Below are 20,682 nucleotides of genomic sequence, written 5' to 3' on the forward strand. Positions count from 1 at the left end.
CGTGAACCGGCGGGCGGGGCGGGCGAGTTATATACAGAATGGGGCACAGACTCGTTTACACGTACGGCTGGGCGGAGCGCGGGTCAACTGGGGATGACATCGCACGACACAAACACCGACTACACTGTGCACGGTTACAGAGGGGGGAAAGAACGGTTCCGCTGACTTCACACGACACGGTACACTCACGATTCCACCTTCGCAGCGCCACCTGCCCGCTACGCTGCTCCGACTGCAGGAGCTGCGCTGAGGCTCCTCCGGCGTGTGGGGGGCGGGGCAAAACAAGAGCACGCACCAGCACAGTCCCGCCCACCACGTTCACGTCCTCTCGCTTCTTTTTTTTTTTTGTTCTGGATGATTTGTGTCCTGGTTCTGACAACAGCGTGACGTCCCACTTGTCCGCGGTGCTACATGAAGTGCATCTGGAGGAAGAAGGACCAGAGTTAAAGTGGTAAAATGGTTCAAATTGGTCAAGTGGCACCAGCGGACGCGATACCTGCGCTCCCGGCACGGGTCCGAAGGGGTGTGTGGTGCGCAGGATGGGCTGGTTGTAGATGACCGGAGGAGGCGCCATCACGGGGACAGAGCTCATCTGTCCCATCTGAGGAGGGACCTGCAGGGGGAAACGGGGGGGAATTCAGCAGAACTGGCAACGCGCCGGACGCCGCTTCACAACCGGAAAAAAAAACACACCATGCTGTAGATGGGAACTTGGGGCGCCATCATGGGCAAAGCCACCGGTGCTGGTGCCTGCAGACACAAACAGAGGGAAGGGTGAAGCTCCAGATTTATCTACGGAATCGTTCAGCATCACCACGGCGAGGAACTCACGTAGCCGGTGTAGATGATCCCGTTCTACAGGAACGGACATAGGAAGCAAGAGAGAAAGATTGCGTTATCAGAACGTCAGGAACCGAGTTGCGGCGTGGGCCGTGGGTGGCTGTCTCACCATGTGAGGGGCGGAGCTCGGGGCGGGCGCGCTGGGGGTGTGTCCCCACAGTGCCGCGGTGTGTTTGGACTGCCAGCTCGGCGTGCAGCCACTCCCCCCGACAGGCTTCTTCTCAAACGGCAGGTCCTGCCTGTCAAGAGCAGGCAACCTTAACACTCACATTTACATTTACATTTATGGCATTTACCAGACGTCCTTATCCAGAGCGACTTACAATCAGTAGTTACAGGGACAGTCCCCCCCTGGAGCAATTTAGGGTTAAGTGTCCTGCTCAGGGACACAATGGTAGTAAGTGGGGTTTGAACCCGGGTCTTCTGGTTCATAGGCGAGTGTGTTACCCACTAGGCTACTACCACCCATACCCTCACAACTAGCAGGTCTTCACTACAAGCCTACAAGTGCTAAATAGTTTGATGATTCGATAGTTAATGAGACTTTTCCCCATGGCAGCCCATGTTTTGTGTTAGATGTTTAGCTAAAATCATTTTAACAATGTTCTTTGATTTATTTAAATGTTGTAGCCTAGCGGGTAACACACAAGACCCAGGTTCAAACCCCACTTACTACCATCGTGTCCCTGAGCAAGACACTTAACCCTGAGTGTCTCCAGGGGGGGACTGTCCCTGTAACTACTGATAAGGGCATCTGGTTACTGCTGGAAAAGTAAATATATTAAAACTGCCATTTGGAGACCACAAGGGGGCGAAGTTCACAATCAATTCAAATAATAGTCTTCATCAGATGTTTAATGCCTATTTCATTGTATTTGTAAAATAGTGATATTCATCATATTAAAACACGCTGCTTTGCAGTCGGTTGTACGGTGAAGTAAAGTAAAAGTCTCACTTTTTAGCTGGTGCTCCTCCAAAGTGCAAGTCTGTGAAAAGATGAAATAAAATGATTCAGCAGCCACACCGCAGAAGAAACACCGGAGGAAGGAGGAACACCTACTGCCCACAAGGCTGGCCAGAGACGAGTCCAGATCTCCACCCAGCAGCTTGGCCCCGGTGTGCAGCGAGACGTGGATCCCCGTGTTGGGGACTTGTCCTGTCAGTGGCGGTGGCTTCAGAAATGACCCTGCAGAGAACCTTACAGCAGCGAGAGTGAAAATCCTGATTTAACTTTCATGACGGTGACAGTCACATCAAGTGGAAAGAACAAAGCGGTTCGAAACGAAGGCGACTCACCAGAACACGTCCAGAAGAACAAGACAGATAGAGACAGAGGGAGGAGGAGAGTCAGTCCAACACAACCAGAGATGGAACAGTAACACTGTGTGTGTGCGTGTGTGTGTGTGTGTGTGTGTTATGCATGTGTGTTATGCGTAAGTGTGTGTGTGTGTGTGTGTGTGTTATGCGTAAGTGTGTGTGCATGTGTGCGTGCGTGTTATGCGTTAGTGTGCGTGCGTGTGTGTATGTGCATGTGTCTGTGTATTTGTGCGTATGTGTGCGTATGAGCGTGCGTGTTTGTGCGTATGTGCGTGTGTGCGTGTGTGTGTGTACCTCCCCAGGCGCTGCTGTTGGGCTGATGGTTGGTGGGCGGGGCTGACAGTCCCAGACTCAGCTGCTCGAAGTGTCCATTGGTGAAGCTGCTCATGATACTGAGAGGGGAACAGAGATGCACCATTGATACTCAGTTCAGTGTTTGGTTTGTGTGTGTGTCTGTGTGTGTGTGTGAGTCCAGTGTTACCCATTTGTGTTGGAGAGAGTGGGCATCTGATCAGAGGTGCTGCTGCTGCTGCTGCTGCTGCCAACTGAATGTCCCACCGGAGATACTGCTGGTGTCTGGATGCTGCTGTCTCTCAGATGCTGATCCTAATCAGCCACACACACATACACACAGAGTCAAATATACAGACTGACTAAACTGACCAAATGCTCACATGTGTCCTCGCACCTTCATCAGCACGATTTTGTCCTTCTCTGCATCAGCTCCTCTCTGTGTCTCCTCAGTGCAGCTCAAGTTGGAGCTAAAAAAGCAACCAGAGGTGGAGGTTTGGTGATTGTTGTTGGGTGGAGGCTTGAGTGACATGTTGGTGGTGATTGGAGTGATGTAGTTAAGTAGAGGCTTGAGTGTCATGTTGGTGGTGGTTGGAGTGATGTAGTTGGGTGGAGGCTTGAGTGACATGTTGGTGGTGATTGGAGTGATGTAGTTGGGTGTAGGTATGACTGGCATGTTGGTGGTGATTGGAGTGATGTAGTTGGGTGTAGGTATGACTGGCATGTTGGTGGTGATTGGAGTGATGTAGTTGGGTGTAGGTATGAGTGGCATGTTGGTGGTGATTGGAGTGATGTAGTTGGGTGTAGGTATGAGTGGCATATTGGTGGTGATTGGAGTGTCATGTTGGTGGTGATTGGAGTGATGTAGTTGGGTGTAGGTATGAGTGGCATGTTGGTGGTGATTGGAGTGATGTAGTTGGGTGAAGGTATGAGTGGCATGTTGGTGGTGATTGGAGTGATGTAGTTGGGTGTAGGTATGAGTGGCATATTGGTGGTGATTGGAGTGGCATGTTGGTGGTGATTGGAGTGATGTAGTTGGGTGAAGGTATGAGTGGCATATTGGTGGTGATTGGAGTGGCATGTTGGTGGTGATTGGAGTGATGTAGTTGGGTGGAGGCTTGAGTGCCGTGGCAGGTGGTGGTTCTACCTGCTGCAGGAGCTGCTCTCCTTCGCTCTCCTCTTTTCCAGAGAGACCAGGTGGTGCTGCAGGGCTTCAGACAGGGTGCTGGGCGCCTTTAAAGAAGACACAACATCACCAAAGCCACCAGAGAACATGGTGTCGTGTATAGAGAGAACATAAGCGAGGAGGAGGAGGAGAACCCGCCAAAAAACATGGAGACGTCTGCACGGAAACACACGCATGTGCACTCACTAAATATTCGGCTCGGCCTGCCTGGCTTTTCTCCACCAGGATGGGAGGTTCTAGCTCATATGTAGTAGTGCACAGAGAAAACGGACACAGCGGGACATTAACCCTTGGATTCCATGTTGTAGAACCACAGTTCTACAGGCGAGGGTTAGAACTCTGGGTCGCGTGAGAGTCCGCCTGCTGTGGTTTGCTGTAAGATGGAAGCCAACGCAGGTTAATCAGAAGAAGACAAACGTCCCATGTCTTATGCCTCCCGGATCTTGCTAATGAAGTGCATTCTAGGAGGAAGCAGAATGCAGTCTGCATGCTGTCTGCAAGAACCGGTCTCACACGCTCATGCAACATTTGCTTTAGCGGCTGTGTCATGGCCAATTGTCCATTTGTAAGTGTGTTCTGCGAGACAGGAGTGAGATCAGGAAGGTGGAGGGCAACCAGAACGTTCTTCGGGGGCAGAGAACCCGCTCCGTATCTCTGGCTTTCCGGAATGAACTTGATGAGAAACTGCAGGCCTTTCAGTTCGACCAGGCAGCTCCTCCTCTTTAGAACTCGGCCGGCGTGTTTGTACAGAACCAATTGGACGGAGGATCTACCTGGTAGAACTAAACGTCCCGCCTCCGGTTTAAACTAACCGAGGCTACCAGACCCCTGGTGACCCCTGGTGACCCCTGGTGACCCTGAACGCACAGAGGCCAGCAGCAACTCTCCTCTTCAGCACTAGTTGTCCAGGTTGTCTGAGAAATGGCGCCGCGCCCGTACTGCACCCTGTGATGGAGGCGGGCGGCTGCACCGCCACGGCGCCGACAATGGGCGGAGCTTCATCAGAGCAATGCAGTACAGGGCGCCGCGGAAACGCACCGCCTCTAACAGGCATGGCCACACACAGACTAACTGGCTGCTCAGGGGCGGGGTGAGGTTTCTGAGGGCGTGGCAGGGGCGGAGTCAGCGGGGCAGGGAGATGGAGATGTGGGGTGAGAGAGGTCGAGGTGGAATGTGCCACTAACCTGTGAGAGATCTGGTGTCAACCTGATCAATTCCTCGCTGTGACACAAAAAGAGGAGAGGGAGGAAACCCAAATCAAGAAAGAAAGAAATGTAAAAAAAACATGAGGGGAGGAGGAAGAAGAAGAAGAAGAACAAAAGAAAATGATTCACTTCTCCATGCAGTGGCTGTTAGACAGAGAGGAGGAGTGGGCGTGGCTTGTGGATGGCGGTGCTACACACGGATACGGCGTGTTTCATGTGGATGTTGGAACAGATCTGCGGAGATCGTAGTCGATGGGACATCCAAAAGACGAACACGACTAATGTTGACTTTGGGGAGACACAGAGAAGACACAGATGAACACACATCGTTATGCAGCTGGATGAATGTGCGGTAAAAGTCAACTTTAGTCAGTTTTTGGATAGAAGGGCACCATTCCCATCCCCCGCCCGGAGAGGATGAACGTCCTCCACGCTCTGCAGCTGAATGGCCTTCTACATGCAGGACCGCGGCTCTGGAACTCTGGGGGCTGGAGGGGGGAAGGAACTCTGGAGAACTCTACCTCAGACACCTTGAGGAACTCGGACAGCCTGGTCATCCTGCTGAGGAACTGGGTATATATCTCCAGAGCCTCGGTGCACTGGCTCTTCTTCATGTCGAAATACTTCTCTGTGGAACAGGAGAACGTGATGAATTTCCCTCAGAGCAGAATAAACGGACTCTGGCTGGACTCATTACCCAGAAGGTTGATCACGCCTTCGTTATAGGCAGCAAAGAGACGGACCGAGTCCCTGAAGAGCAGCATGAAGGCATCGTGGACGACCCCGCTGGTCAGGTCACTGGGGGTGACCTGTGGAGATGGATGAGATCTTCAGAGCCCTGATCTACATAACCTGGCAAACGCTAATTAATACAGTTTATGTTTTAGATGATAATGTTCTAATCACCTCGAAGTCCAGCAGGGCGTCCAGCTGGGACTGAACAATGGGCAGCGTCTTCAGGAGCTTCTCTACACTCATGGTGCGCATGACTCCATCGCTCCTGGGAAACGGAGACCGGACAACCCTGACCACACTGTCCATCATATCTGGACACACGTCTGACCCCAGACCACAACTCTCACCCTCTCTTCACTTTGGTGAGGTCCAGGGACACCAGTCTGTAGGACAGGGCTTTTTCATTCAGATACCTGCTGTAGCACCTCATGAAGATGGACGCGTCATAACCTGCAAAGCATGGAAGACACGACAATCACGACATCATACTGTAGTGAGTTGCTACAGTGATGGCGATAGTGAACAGGGGACCTACCCTGGAACTGTCCTTTCTCCAGGAACGTGTTGATGTTAAAGAGCGAGCTCCTGGAGGACAAGTGCTGGATGAACCTCTGCAAAACAGAGGGGAATCAGAGGATAATAATGGTTTGGTGACGTTCTTAACTGCTTCTGAATGGAGGAGGTTGTGATGGGGTGCAGGATCAGCTTCTGCAGCTGGATGGCTTTCTGGTGGAGCAGAAGATGGAGCAGATGGAAGATGGTAGCAGTTGAGGCCCATCCTACCTCACTGCCATACATCATCAGGTGGTGTGTGGCGATGAGGGCTTTAAACACCACCATCCAGCTCTGACTGGCCGTCCGCTCCAACAAGGCGTCCGCCAGGTGAGGGATGCTCACGTTTATCTCGTGGGTGCAGTGCACCAGGTCTGAAACACACACACACACACACACACACTCGCTGTAAAGACGCGAATCATCTGCTACATCTGCAGGTGTGACTTTATTGGCTGTGAGGATGAGTGTGAACAGGACTGAAAGATTCTCCACCCACAACTGCACCATCAGGTCGATGATGAGATGAAACATCTCTTTGTGTTGAAGGTTAAATTTTTGCTGCATTGTGATGATGCGTCGCGCGTCGTTTTTTTTTATATCGGTTTTTAATAATCACGCAACATAAAACGCCGCCTCCGTGGTTGCCTGAGAATAAATTCATCATCATCATCATCATCATCGACATCGCGTCGCATCAGGACCACCGGCGGCCGACCTACAGTCCAGATGCTTCCTGCTGGCCGCGCCGGACTCCTGCGCCGTGGCCCGGACCACGGCCCTGCTGACCGCGGCTCCGGCCACGCCGGCCCGCTCCCTGGCCAGATGTCCCGACATGGATGTCCCGTGGAGGTCCGTGCGAGGAGGGATCCGATCCGATCAGACCGCGATTCGGAGCTACGGACGCGCAGCGCGTCGCTGGCGGTGCCGGTTAACCATGCAGCTGCTGGAGCGCCGATAATCGATCATGCGCGCCCCGAATAATCAGATCTGTTCCGATATCAGCTTCTTTTCGGTCTCAGATCAGAACCCGCCAGCCGCTCCGGTCCAGCGCTCCGGGTCTGATGCGGCTTTAGGTCCGCATTACTGGAGCCGCTTCTCGGCAGCTCGTCCTCCTGACAGCGTTAAAATGGCCGGATGAGGATCAGGATCAGGTGACCGGAGAGGGGATGGCAGCGCGTCGGGGGATCCGCTCCTCGGTGGGCAACTTAAGGTGGAACCGGCACCAGCCGGAGCTCAGATGTGGAAGGAAGAAAGCAGAGAAGCACAACGAGACGGCAGGAGATGATCTGCAGCAGAAGACAACCTTAAAGCAGAAGATATTCATAACAGGATAATCAACTCGATTATTCACAGACGTGCGTTTACATTACATTACACTGCATTACATTACACTATTACATTACACTGCATTACATTACACTATTACACTACACTATTACATTACACTGTTACACTACACTGTTACACTACACTGTTACACTACACTATTACATTACACTATTACATTACACTGTTACATTACACTGTTACACTACACTGTTACACTACACTATTACATTACACTGTTACACTACACTATTACATTACACTGTTACACTACACTGTTACATTACAGCATTAACCTACACTACACTGTTACACTACACTATTACATTACACTGTTACATTACACTGTTACACTACACTATTACATTACACTGCATTACATTACACTGTTACATTACACAGTTACACTACACTGTTACACTACACTATTACATTACACTGTTACACTACACTATTACATTACACTGCATTACATTACACTGTTACATTACACAGTTACACTACACTGTTACACTACACTATTACATTACACTGCATTACATTACACTGCATTACATTACACTGTTACACTACACTGTTACACTACACTATTACATTACACTATTACATTACACTGTTACATTACACTATTACATTACACTGTTACACTACACTATTACATTACACTGCATTACATTACACTGTTACACTACACTGTTACACTACACTATTACATTACACTATTACATTACACTGTTACACTACACTATTACATTACACTGCATTACATTACACTGTTACACTACACTATTACATTACACTGTTACACTACACTATTACATTACACTGCATTACATTACACTGTTACACTACACTGTTACACTACACTATTACATTACACTGTTACACTACACTATTACATTACACTGCATTACACTACACTGTTACACTACACTATTACATTACACTATTACATTACACTGTTACACTACACTATTACATTACACTATTATATTACAGCATTAAACTACACTACACTACACTATTACATTACACTATTAAATTACACTGTTACACTACACTATTACATTACAGCATTAAACTACACTACACTGTTACAGTACACTATTACATTACACTGTTACACTACACTATTACATTACACTGTTACATTACACTATTACACTACACTGTTACACCACTTTATTACATTACACTGTTACACTACACTAATACACTACACTGTTGCACTACACTATTACATTACACTGTTACACTACACTGTTACATTACCCTGTTACACTACACTATTACATTACACTGCATTACACTACACTGTTACACTACACTATTACATTACAGCATTAACCTACACTACACTGTTACACTACACTATTACATTAAACTATTACATTTCAGTATTGCACTACACTACAAAAGCAGAGGACATGTTTCACTGTGTGCTGTGCTGCAGTTGAATCAGTATTACTAAACTGATTCGACTGAAATCAGTTTTCACATGAGACTTCAGATAATATGTTGAATTCATTTTTATTCAGCCTCAAAACATCATTATATTCACATTCCGAATAAATAAAGCAGACATCAAAATATTGTTAGGATGTGGAGTATACATCTTAGCTAGACAGAATTCTTTCACAATCACATCCCATCCACAAGGGGGCACCAGCTTGCTTCCAGGTCTGCAAGCTGGGCCAGAAAAGAAGCTGGAGGAGAAGCTGAGGGGGCTGGCTGGTTTATGGTTGTGGATCTTCCCCAGTTTGGCCTTTGGAGGTAGATCTAGATTTCACACATGCTGACTACCACGTCTATCGCACACGTCCAGGTAAGGGTTTCGGTTTGGTCTTTAGCTGACATCCTAACAGTATTTAAATACTCGATCCTATATGATATTTAAAAATATCTCAAATATGTCCAAAATATATCTGAAGATGGAAGTAAATACATAATACATAGTACATTTATTTATATGAGAAGATACAAAGATCGACTTTTTTGGTCCTCCTCCATCTCCTGCAATCCACCGTGTTTTCATGGTGCTTCACGGTGTGGTGCAGGTGGAGCATCTAGGCCTCATGTGCTTTCTACTGGGGCCGTGTCCGGCTAGGGCCACCACGTCCGGGTCGGCATCACCTGCGGCGCTCTCCTCGTGGACCAGGATGTGCTCCACCAGGCACCGCACGGCGCTGTCGATGTTGGTGTTGTCCTGAGAAACAGACCAGAGGATAAAATGAAGCAGCTTCATCCTACACCAACCTGGGTTGACCGCAGCATGACTGAGGCTCTGCAGCTTCACACCTTCACGCCAAACACCCCCACCACCGTGGGATTCATTAGAGGCAGCGTGTCAGAGCTCCTGCTTCCTGAGCTCTTATTTATACACACACCCGGAAATTTGGCAGGGTTCTGCCACCACTTCATTATGCCTGCAATCTCGAGGTATCTCCGTCTCACCTTCGCCGAGGTTTCGTACCAGCCCACGAAGCCGTTCTCCTTGCAGAAGGCGTCCAGTTTGGGCAGGGGCGCGGGGAGACCCAGCAGGTCGCATTTGTTGGCCAGGAGGACGGCGGGGACCACTTTTTTACTGCTCAGGGTGACCTTGGTGTCCAGGTCCTCCTTCCACTTGAGTACCGCATCAAAGGTGGCGGCCCGGGTGACATCGAAGACCAGCAGCGCCCCCACCGCCTCCCTGTAGTACACCCGTGTCATGTTGCCATAGCGCTCCTGTCCTGGAATGACACTCATTATTCTAATAAAGCACAGATAATTATGCCCTGTTCTGTAGATGATCTGTGGATTATTTAACAGAATGTAATAAAGTCGGAACAGACGTACCAGCGATGTCCCACAGCTGCAGCCTGACCACCGTCTTGCTGTCCCAGTGCAGAACCTTCAGCGCAAAGTCCACCCCGATGGTGGCCCTGTAATGCTGGGAGAAGATCTGGTGGACGAAGCGCTTGATGATGGAGGTCTTCCCCACCCCAAGGTCCCCAATAACCAGGACCTTGAAGAGATGCTCCTGCTGCATGTCTGGATGGTCTGGACAGGTCACTACAGTTGACTACAGGGAAAAGCCAATAGGACATCTGTCTTCAGACCATGTCCACGTCAGAGAGGGTCACAAGGTCAGTAAGGTCACACAGTGTCCATTTCCATTCTCTTCCACTGAACCTGTCCTCAAAAGAAATGAACCAGGAAACAGAGATAAAACTTGATCTAAACTTCTCGGCTTCAGCCCGGGACCCGACGCACTGTCCCACTTTTAAAGGTCCGAGAGAGGGGGGGGGGGTTGCCAGATCACCATTTTACATAAATACCCTGTCCTGAAAAAAGTAAATAAATAATGACAGGCTTATAATAATCGTTCGTCGTGTGATTCGCATACGTTAACATACCAGAACAATAACAGAAAAAAGTGGGAATAAGTGACGAGCAATGTTTCTATATGAGAAAGAAATGGCTTAACATACGAGGACCTGGCAACACCGCAGCCCGACAAAGGTCACGTGGGAAAAACGGAGCCTCGGATTGGTTCATCATGTGAAGAAAAGCCGACATTACTGGACTTTATTACAATTTAAGTAGATTTTAAATATTCATTTGCCCCATTTAGAAATGAAGCTTTTTTCATTATTGTATGAAATGCGTGAAAAGTAAGATAAAAAAGTAAATTAAAAGTCTTTTTGTGATTTTGAGAATTTGCTCGTGCAACAGCGACACCTGGTGGCGCTCATAGATTCTACATTCGAAGTGAAGCGATTGTCATTGTGAAGCACTGCGGTGAAACGTGTCCTCTGTGTTTAACCATCACCCCTGGTGACAGTGGACAGTGCGTGGGGACGGGACCTTCATCAAGGGGACCTCGGTGGCGGAACCAGATTCACACTTTGGCAGGAGGTGACATGGCAGCAGGAATCACAAGGCAACACAAGTGTGACAGAATAAGTTTATTTTAGAAAAAAAGAACACATTTAAAACGGTTTGGTTTGTACAGGATGTATTTACAGCGTAGAAAACGTACAGGGATCAGACCAGTATGTCTACACTTCACTCAAACTCACTTCAGCTGTAGAAATTACATAAATAATAAAGAATAAGACAGGAAGTAGAAAAGAGAGAGATAGTGAAGCAGACGGCCGGGCTGGGGGAGGACATTATTTACAACTTGAAATTCCTCGCGTTCGCCATGGTCCCGCACGTCGCCAGATGAACAGCAGGCACCAACACAGAAAAGCCATCTAAAACACGTCACCACCAGCCACGCCCACCGACCAGTGACACGGGGACACACATGTAAGTGCTGGAGGATTTTAATACTGTTTCATAAATACAGAACAGCGCCGTACGTTCTACGTGTCTCGGACCTCCATCTGCCAATTTATTACCGTATCTGTCCCATACAACCGGACAGACATGACAGTAAATACACACACACACACACACACACACACATTTACAGTGGGCAGAGGCTTGTGTAGTGACAAGGCTGTGGTAAACGCCGTAAACGGAACAGGCGTTCATGCTCGTCGGTATCACCGTCCACGTTAGGAGGACACGCCCTCTGTCTCACTCTCGGCCCCGCCCCGGTAGATGGGGGTCTTGGTCTGCAGATCCTCGTGGTATTTCCGCGAGGCGGAGCTGGGCGACTCGCCGCTGTGCCAGATGCCGTATCCAAAATAGATGAGGAACCCTGCGGGACACCATCAGGTGGAAGTTCACGACGAGGCGAACTCTCCTCCTCCTCCCACCAGACTGACGGACGGGCCCCACTCACCAATCACCATCCACACCGCGAAGCGGCACCAGGTGGCCACGTCCAGCTGCATCATCAGGTAGATGTTCACGAAGATGCTGAAGAGAGGAAGCCAGGGCAGCAGCGGCACCTGCGGAGGTCAGGGGGAGGAGCTTGTGGGGTCACGATGTCTGTCATGTGTGTTTGGTGTGAAATGAATCAGTGCGGAACGTAATCGATTTTACCGTAACCATGTTAAGAAGTAGCGCTGGTAGCGACTGTGGCGGCCTGTTGCACGCAGGAGGTCAAAGTTAAACCGTGTTTTCACGCGACCAATAGAATCGAAGCGGGCTCGAAAAAACGAAGCAGGAATGGCACCATGAACGGTGGAGGTGGTAACCTGGCGGGTAACACACTCGTCTATTAACCAGAAGACCCGGGTTCAAACCCCACTTACTACCATGGTGTCCCTGAGCAGGACACTTAACCCTGAGTGTCTCCGGGGGGGGACTGTCCCTGTAACTACAGGGTGTTAGTAGCCTAGCGGGTAAGACACTCGTCTATTAACCAGAAGACCCAGGTTCAAACCCCACATACTACCATGGTGTCCCTGAGCAGGACACTTAACCCTGAGTGTCTCCGGGGGGGGACTGTCCCTGTAACTACAGGGTGGTAGTAGCCTAGCGGGTAACACACTCGTCTATTAACCAGAAGACCCAGGTTCAAACCCCACATACTACCATGGTGTCCCTGAGCAGGACACTTAACCCTGAGTGTCTCCAGGGGGGGACTGTCCCTGTCACTACTGACTGTAAGTCGCTCTGGATAAGGGCGTAAATGATAAACGCTGGAAATGTTCAACGTCACGTTATTATCGTGTTACGGCGGCGTTTCCTGCGCTGAACGCGGCGGTAGATTCGCTACACGAGCAGAAAAGCGGTCTGTGGTGTAATCACAGCGTCTCCGGGGTGGACGAGCTGCTATTTGATATATCAAATTAATTAAAGTTATAGTGAAGTGACAGCACACAATGAAATGTGTCCTCTGCATTTAACTGAGTGAGCAGTGGGCACCATGACAGGCGCCCGGGGACCAGTGTGTGGGGACGGTGCACGTCAGTGGCACCCTGGCGGGTCGGGATTCGAACCGACAACCTTCTGATTACGGGGCCGCTTCCTTAACCGCTAGGACACCACTACCACTGACAGGATTATGTGTCAGAAGTGTGTTATCATGTGAAGTAACGTAGAAAACGTACGAGACGCATCGGCGTTACCTTGAAGTTCAGCGTCTCCCTGCTCTCAGGTTGTCTCCAGATGATGAAGACGCAGGCGCTGCACATGAGGACCAGCACGGCGCAGATGGTGACATACAGCGGGTGGAGCTGCATCAGCTCCTTCAACCACAAGGCCAGGACCACACAGAGCAGGGTGATGAGGGCGGCTGCGGAGAGAGGGACACGCTCAGGTCACGTCGAACGAGGGACGCGAGGGACCCGGGCGGGAGGACAGACTCACACACGATGGCGGTGGCCGAGTAGACGATGGTCCCGGACATCTCGGTGGGGGTGTCCCGGCCGGGCGACAGCAGCAGCCGCAGGCTGAACTTCTCCATGTAGGGACGTTCCTCCAGGTCGGGACTGTACTCGTCCCCGCTGTCCACGCCCGGCGCCGCCACCTTCTCCCCCCCGACCAGCTCCACCAGCTTCTCCATCTGACTGGAGGAGCTCAGCGTTCCAGGCTGATACCTGCTCTCACACCCACAGACACGACGCCATCACACACTCGCCACCGTCACCTGTCACCGTCACCCGTCACGCGCGCGTCACCTCAGGATCAGGACACACACGGCCACCAGCGAGTACGCCAGCAGGGTGCCGATGGACATGAGGTCCACCAGGGCGGCCAGGTCGAACAGGAACGCCATGAGGGCTGCGAACAGGAAGCAGAGTCAAGAACGGGCGCCTCGGAACAGGAAGGTCTCAGGAGTGGACGCCGGCTCTGCGGTCACCTGCCACGATGCCAGAGACCACGGTGGCCAGCAGGGGCGTCCTGGTGCGCTCGTTCATCCTGGACAGGAAGCGGAACAGCAGGCCGTCCTCGGCCATGGCGTAGATGACCCGCGGCATGGGGAACATGGAACCCAGCAGGCTGCGGAAATAATAAGAAAGTGACGTGATTGTCACATGTGATACACAGCAGCACAGCGCACGGTGCACACAGTGAAATGTGTCCTCTGCATTTAACCATCATTCTGAGTGGGCAGTGGGCACCATGACAGGCGCCCAGGGAGCAGTGTGTGGGGACGGTGCTTTGCTCAGTGGCACCTTGGCAGATCGGGATTCGAACCGGCGACCTTCTGGTTACGGGGCCGCTTCCTTAACCGCTAGGCCACCACTGCCCCAAACTGCAGAGCTGTATTGGCCGAGAAGCGGGCGGGGCGGGGCGCTGACCTGGTGGAGAGGGCGCAGAGGGACCCCGCCGCCACGATGTAGCGCGCCGGGGCCCAGCCCACGTGGCTGAAGGCCTCAGGCAGCGGACTCTGGGTGTTCAGCCGGTAGTACGGCATCATGAGCGTCAGCGCCGCCGACACGCCGAAGTAGGCGAAGAAGCAGATGAGCAGCGACGCCACGATGCCCACCGGGATGGAGCGCATGGGGTTCTTCGCCTCTTCACCTGCCGGAGCAGAGAACAACGCCGGGTCACGCCCGGCTGCCCACGCGCACCACAGAACACCGTCAGAACCATCTAGAACGTACTTGTTGTGGCGATGCAGTCGAAACCCACGAAAGCGTAGAAGCAGGTGGCCGCGCCCGTCAGGATGCCCGTCAGTCCAAACGGGGCGAAGCCGCCGGCGCCGAAGCGCTTGTCTATCACTCTGGAAGAGAAGGTGAGAAGGTGAGAAGCGCGACGCGGCCACGCCCCCCGCCGGGCCACGCCCCCAGCCGTACTCACTCTGCCGTCGTCCCGTTGGTCTCGTTGATGAAGTCGTCTTTGGTCAGATTCCAGTTGTGCGTGTCGCCCTTCAAAAAGCCAGAGATGATGACGAAGCCCAGGACCACCAGGTTGATCCCGGTGAAGATTTTATTCACCAGCGCTGATTCGCTCACGCCAAACGCCAGAAGGCCTGTAGGGAAAACCATCACCATCATCATCATCATGTTCACCGCTGTCACCACCATCTTCATGTTCTGCAGTTCTGCCCACCCGTCAGGAGGAGCACCAGCACCAGCGCAAACACGTCAGGGTATTCTGCCAGAACCTTGCCAGGAACCTTCATGGTCATGTAGGCCAAGAAAAATCCAGAGATCTTCTGCTCCACCAGGTTGTCGAAGGTGGAGCTCCACGCTCGCGCCACGCTAGCCGTACCTGGTGGGAGAGGCGTGAGCATCAGCGCCATCATGATTGCCCAGAGCCCAGGGGACATTCTGCTGCCGTTCTCACCAATGACGTAGGACAAGATGAGGTTCCAGCCAGTGATGAAGGCCCAGATCTCGCCCACCGTGACGTAGCTGTAGAGGTAGGCGGAGCCTGTCTTCGGGACCCGGGCGCCGAACTCGGCGTAGCACAGGCCGGCCAGCATGGACGACAGCGCCGCGATCAGGAAGCTGAGGATGATGGCCGGCCCGGCTTTCTCCCGCGCCACCTCGCCCGCCAGAACGTAGACGCCGGCGCCCAGCGTGGAACCCACGCCCAACGCAATCAGGTCCAGAGTGGAGAGGCAGCGGGCGAAGCGGCTCTCCTCCCCGCCGCAGTCCAGCACGCGCCGCCGCAGCAGCATCCGCCCCACCGACGCCATCTTGTCCACCATGCTTTCAGTCCAGAGGTGAGGAGGAAGGGGACCTGAGGAACGCAGTGGGAACCCTGTTAGTAGTGATTGTGTAAGGGCGGAGTAGCAGTAGATGTTAGAAGGGGACCTGAGGAACGCAGTGGGAACCCTGTTAGTAGTGATTGTGTAAGGGCGGAGTAGCAGTAAATATTAGAAGGGGACCTGAGGAAACGCAGTGGGAACCCTGTTAGTAGTGATTGTGTAAGGGCGGAGTAGCAGTAGATGTTAGAAGGGGACCTGAGGAAACGCAGTGGGAACCCTGTTAGTAGTGATTGTGTAAGGGCGGAGTAGCAGTAAATATTAGAAGGGGACCTGAGGAAACGCAGTGGGAACCCGGTTATCAGTGATTGTGTAACAGCGGAGTAGCAGTAGATGTTAGAAGGGAACATGAGGAAACCCAGTGAGAACCCGGTTATTAATGATTGTGTAAGGGCGGAGTAGCAGTAAATATTAGAAGGGAACATGAGGAAACCCAGTGAGAACCCGGTTATTAATGATTGTGTAAGGGCGGAGTAGCAGTAAATATTAGAATGGGACCTGAGGAAACGCAGTGGGAACCCGGTTATCAGTGATTGTGTAACAGCGGAGTAGCAGTAGATGTTAGAAGGGAACATGAGGAAACCCAGTGGGAACCCTGATATCAGTGATTGTGTAAGGGCGGAGTAGAAGTAAATATTAGAAGGGAACATGAGGAAACCCAGCGAGAACCCGGTTATTAGTGATTGTGTAAGGGTGGAGTAGCAGTAGATGTTAGAAGGGAACATGAGGAAACCCAGTGGGAACCCTGATATCAGTGATTGTGTAAGGGCGGAGTAGAAGTAAATATTAGAAGGGAACATGAGGAAACCCAGTGAGAACCCTGTTAGTAGTGATTGTGTAAGGGCGGAGTAGCAGTAGATGTTAGAAGGGAACATGAGGAAACCCAGTGGGAACCCTGTTAGTAGTGATTGTGTAAGGGCGGAGTAGCAGTAGATGTTAGAAGGGAACATGAGGAAACCCAGTGGGAACCCTGATATCAGTGATTGTGTAAGGGCGGAGTAGCAGTAGATGTTAGAAGGGAACATGAGGAAACCCAGTGGGAACCCTGATATCAGTGATTGTGTAAGGGCGGAGTAGCAGTAAATATTAGAAGGGGACCTGAGGAAACACAGTGGGAACCCTGTTAGTAGTGATTGTGTAAGGGCGGAGTAGCAGTAAATATTAGAAGGGGACCTGAGGAAACACAGTGGGAACCCTGTTAGTAGTGATTGTGTAAGGGCGGAGTAGCAGTAGATGTTAGAAGGGAACATGAGGAAACCCAGTGGGAACCCTGATATCAGTGATTGTGTAAGGGCGGAGTAGAAGTAAATATTAGAAGGGGACCTGAGGAAACCCAGTGGGAACCCTGATATCAGTGATTGTGTAAGGGCGGAGTAGCAGTAAATATTAGAAGGGGACCTGAGGAAACCCAGTGAGAACCCGGTTATCAGTGATTGTGTAACAGCGGAGTACATTCCTGCGCTGCACTCTGGGCTACGCTGCGGGGGAATAATAAAGTTATGTAAGGAAGGAGCAAGTGAAACCCAGTCCTGAGAGCAGGCAGCAGGAGGGTTCTAGGTGTCCCCTGTGGTTCAAAGCAGAGGGGCGATTATGAGATTTCGAGGTGAGGAGTGGACCAGGTCCAGAACTCAGACAAAACTACACACCAAAGAACACAAGAGTGGCTCATCAAAGTCCAGCGAGACAAAGAGACCCGGCGCGGCACACAATGGACTGGCTAAAATAACGCGTTTCATCTCGGCCGCTTGTTGCCGTTGGCGCGCCGAGGCCACGCCGGGTCAGAATGCGGGGAAAGGTGGAGCCATTTATACAAATACAACGTTACACAACGTTCAGCGCACACACCCGTAACGTAGGAATGCAGAGGCAGTCGGAACGTGGAAGATGGGCGGGGGACTGACCACACGGCGCAGAACGAGGTTCTGGAGCGCGTGGGCATCGTGTGAGAAGTCGCCCAGCGGGAGTGTTGAGCGTGTGGGCGAGAACGTTGCGCCTCTGAGCTGCAGCGTCGTGATTGGACGGCGCGGCGTTAGCGCCCTGCACTAATCTCTTCCTTGCGGCCATCTGGGCAGCGGCACCAACAAGAACCACGGTTCTGCAAGGTCTCATCACATCTCATGTGCACTACACACCCATTCCAACACATGCAACTAAATTGTGGTGAATGTTTATCGTCGCCACGGCGACCCAACGTTCCCTGGCCAGCAGTGGTGCGGTTCTAGCGACTCAGTTGGGCTCTTCTGAAAACACGTCTCCTGCTGCAGCCTAAGAGGCTTAGAGCAGAGATCTGCAGACGCTCACGTAACACAGCCGCCATTAACTCTTCACCCAGACCTGCAGGAACGTGAAAGAGGCTTTTCCCACCAGTCACTTCTCATGACTGGATTTACCGGATTCTTCCCAGGCCGCGTTTCTCGTAATCCAGGTCAGGACTGGTACTACCGCAAAAGACGGGGAGGAGTGATTCCACAACTCATGACTACTCCACACGTACACAGAGTATTCCGAACCAGCAACCCAGCAGGAAGCTCTGGCTTGACAAAGCAGCTAATTATGGCCAGTTATACCAAGGAAGCTTTCCAGGGCTGCAGCAGAACGTCCTCCTCACTTTATATATCCAGCAGATAGGCATGGCCTACCATTACTATAGGAACAAAGCATGATAGTAATGCATAAGTAGGTTGGATTTTTTATTGTCAAATTTCAACCACTTACACAGTACAGAGTGAAAGGAGACAAGATTCCGCTAAAACCAACACAAACGCAGCACAAAACAGAAAGAGAAGAAATAGTAATGTAATAAAATATAAACACCAGTGTTGTCTTTGGTGTAGTAACAAAGGACTACATGAATTAGTAATAAAACAGTAACAGTCTGTGTATATGTTGATATGGGTTAACATAGTGTTAACATAGTGGTTAATTTTAGTTTTAAAGTCTAAGTATGCTATTTTCAACCAAGGGACAGTTTTAAAGTGTAGTAGTAACGTAAGAGCAACATCTATGGGCTTTTCCATTAAATTCAGGTGTAGTAGGTACGCAGGAAGCAAGCTTTATGAGCGTTTTTGTTAAATTAAGGTGTTGTAGTAATGCAGGACCAAGGCTTATCAGCGTTTCCGTTAAATTAAAGTGTAGCAATAACGCAAAAGCAAGGTGTATGAGCATTTCCAATAAATTAAGGTGTAGTAGTAATGCAGGAGTAAGGTTTATGTGCATTATTGTTCAACTCAGGTGTAGTAGTAACTCAGTAGCCAGGTTTCTGAGCGTTTTTGTTAAATTAAGGTGTAGTAGTAATGCAGGAGTAAGGTTTATGAGCATTTCCGATAAATTAAGGTGTAGCAGTAATGCAGGAGTAAGGTTTATGAGTATTTCTGTTAAGTTAAGGTGTAGTAGTAACGCAGAGGCCAGGTTTATGAGCGATATTGTTACATTTAGGTGTAGTAGTAATGCAGGAGTAAGGTTTATGAGCATTTCCGATAAATTAAGGTGTAGCAGTAATGCAGGAGTAAGGTTTATGAGTATTTCTGTTAATTTAAGGTGTAGTAGTAACGCAGAGGCCAGGTTTATGAGCGATATTGTTACATTTAGGTGTAGTAGTAATGCAGGAGTAAGGTTTATGAGCATTTCCGATAAATTAAGGTGTAGCAGTAATGCAGGAGTAAGGTTTATGAGTATTTCTGTTAAGTTAAGGTGTAGTAGTAACGCAGAGGCCAGGTTTATGAGCGATATTGTTACATTTAGGTGTAGTAGTAATGCAGGAGTAAGGTTTATGAGCATTTCCGATAAATTAAGGTGTAGCAGTAATGCAGGAATAAGGTTTATGAGTATTTCTGTTAGGTTAAGGTGTAGTAGTAACGCAGAGGCCAGGTTTATGAGCGATATTGTTACATTTAGGTGTAGTAGTAATGCAGGAGTAAGGTTTATGAGCATTTCCGATAAATTAAGGTGTAGCAGTAATGCAGGAGTAAGGTTTATGAGTATTTCTGTTAGGTTAAGGTGTAGTAGTAACGCAGAGGCCAGGTTTATGAGCGATATTGTTACATTTAGGTGTAGTAGTAATGCAGGAGTAAGGTTTATGAGCATTTCCGATAAATTAAGGTGTAGCAGTAATGCAGGAGTAAGGTTTATGAGTATTTCTGTTAAGTTAAGGTGTAGTAGTAACGCAGAGGCCAGGTTTATTAGCGATATTGTTACATTTAGGTGTAGTAGTAATGCAGGAGTAAGGTTTATGAGCGATATTGTTACATTTAGGTGTAGTAGTAAAGCAGGAGTAAGGTTTATGAGCGTTATTGTTAAATTCAGGTGTAGTATTAAAGCAGGAGCAAGGTTTATGAGCCTTTTTAGTTAAATTAAGGTGTAGTAGTAACGTCATTGTATGTCCGACTGATACCACGCACGCCGCGTATTGCATCAGAAAGCAGCGCGGCGCGGGGGAGTTGGCAGATCGCGCCTTTTTAGTAAAACGCGAAGCTCGTACGGACGGAATAAAATCACACGACGAGTAACGTGCGAGTAAGAAGGCGCTGAGAATAGTTTGTACTGAATATTTCATTTACCTTTTCGCGCTGGGCGGGAACGCGGAGATGGAACCGCGCGTCTCGGACACCGGCAGTCGATGGTAGTGCTGC

The 20,682-nt window shown here is 50.2% G+C and overlaps 2 protein-coding genes and 1 pseudogene across 2 annotated transcripts; all 3 read right to left on the reverse strand.

The window, feature by feature from the left end:
* Positions 1-303: 303 nt before the first annotated feature.
* On the reverse strand, positions 304-7,360 carry LOC114780404 (phosphatidylinositol-binding clathrin assembly protein-like; annotated as a pseudogene).
* Positions 7,361-8,998: 1,638 nt separating this feature from the next.
* Positions 8,999-10,926, reverse strand: LOC114780405 (ras-related protein Rab-38-like). The gene is made up of 3 exons (XM_028967684.1): positions 10,291-10,926; positions 9,910-10,184; positions 8,999-9,661 (listed from the first exon to the last, which is right to left on the reverse strand). Exons 1-3 carry the CDS (start codon positions 10,481-10,483, stop codon positions 9,497-9,499), a joined length of 633 nt encoding a protein of 210 aa, XP_028823517.1. The 5' UTR covers positions 10,484-10,926; the 3' UTR covers positions 8,999-9,496.
* Positions 10,927-11,387: 461 nt separating this feature from the next.
* On the reverse strand, positions 11,388-20,682 carry LOC114780423 (cationic amino acid transporter 3-like). The gene is made up of 12 exons (XM_028967712.1): positions 20,611-20,682; positions 15,631-16,029; positions 15,394-15,555; positions 15,142-15,313; positions 14,946-15,064; positions 14,640-14,862; positions 14,198-14,337; positions 14,016-14,118; positions 13,705-13,934; positions 13,464-13,630; positions 12,230-12,338; positions 11,388-12,145 (listed from the first exon to the last, which is right to left on the reverse strand). The coding sequence occupies exons 2-12, from the start codon at positions 15,995-15,997 to the stop codon at positions 12,000-12,002; spliced, it is 1,938 nt and encodes a 645-aa protein (XP_028823545.1). The 5' UTR covers positions 15,998-16,029; positions 20,611-20,682; the 3' UTR covers positions 11,388-11,999.

This window comes from Denticeps clupeoides, unplaced genomic scaffold (genome assembly GCF_900700375.1).
Source record: "Denticeps clupeoides unplaced genomic scaffold, fDenClu1.1, whole genome shotgun sequence".
Lineage (NCBI taxonomy): Eukaryota > Metazoa > Chordata > Actinopteri > Clupeiformes > Denticipitidae > Denticeps > Denticeps clupeoides.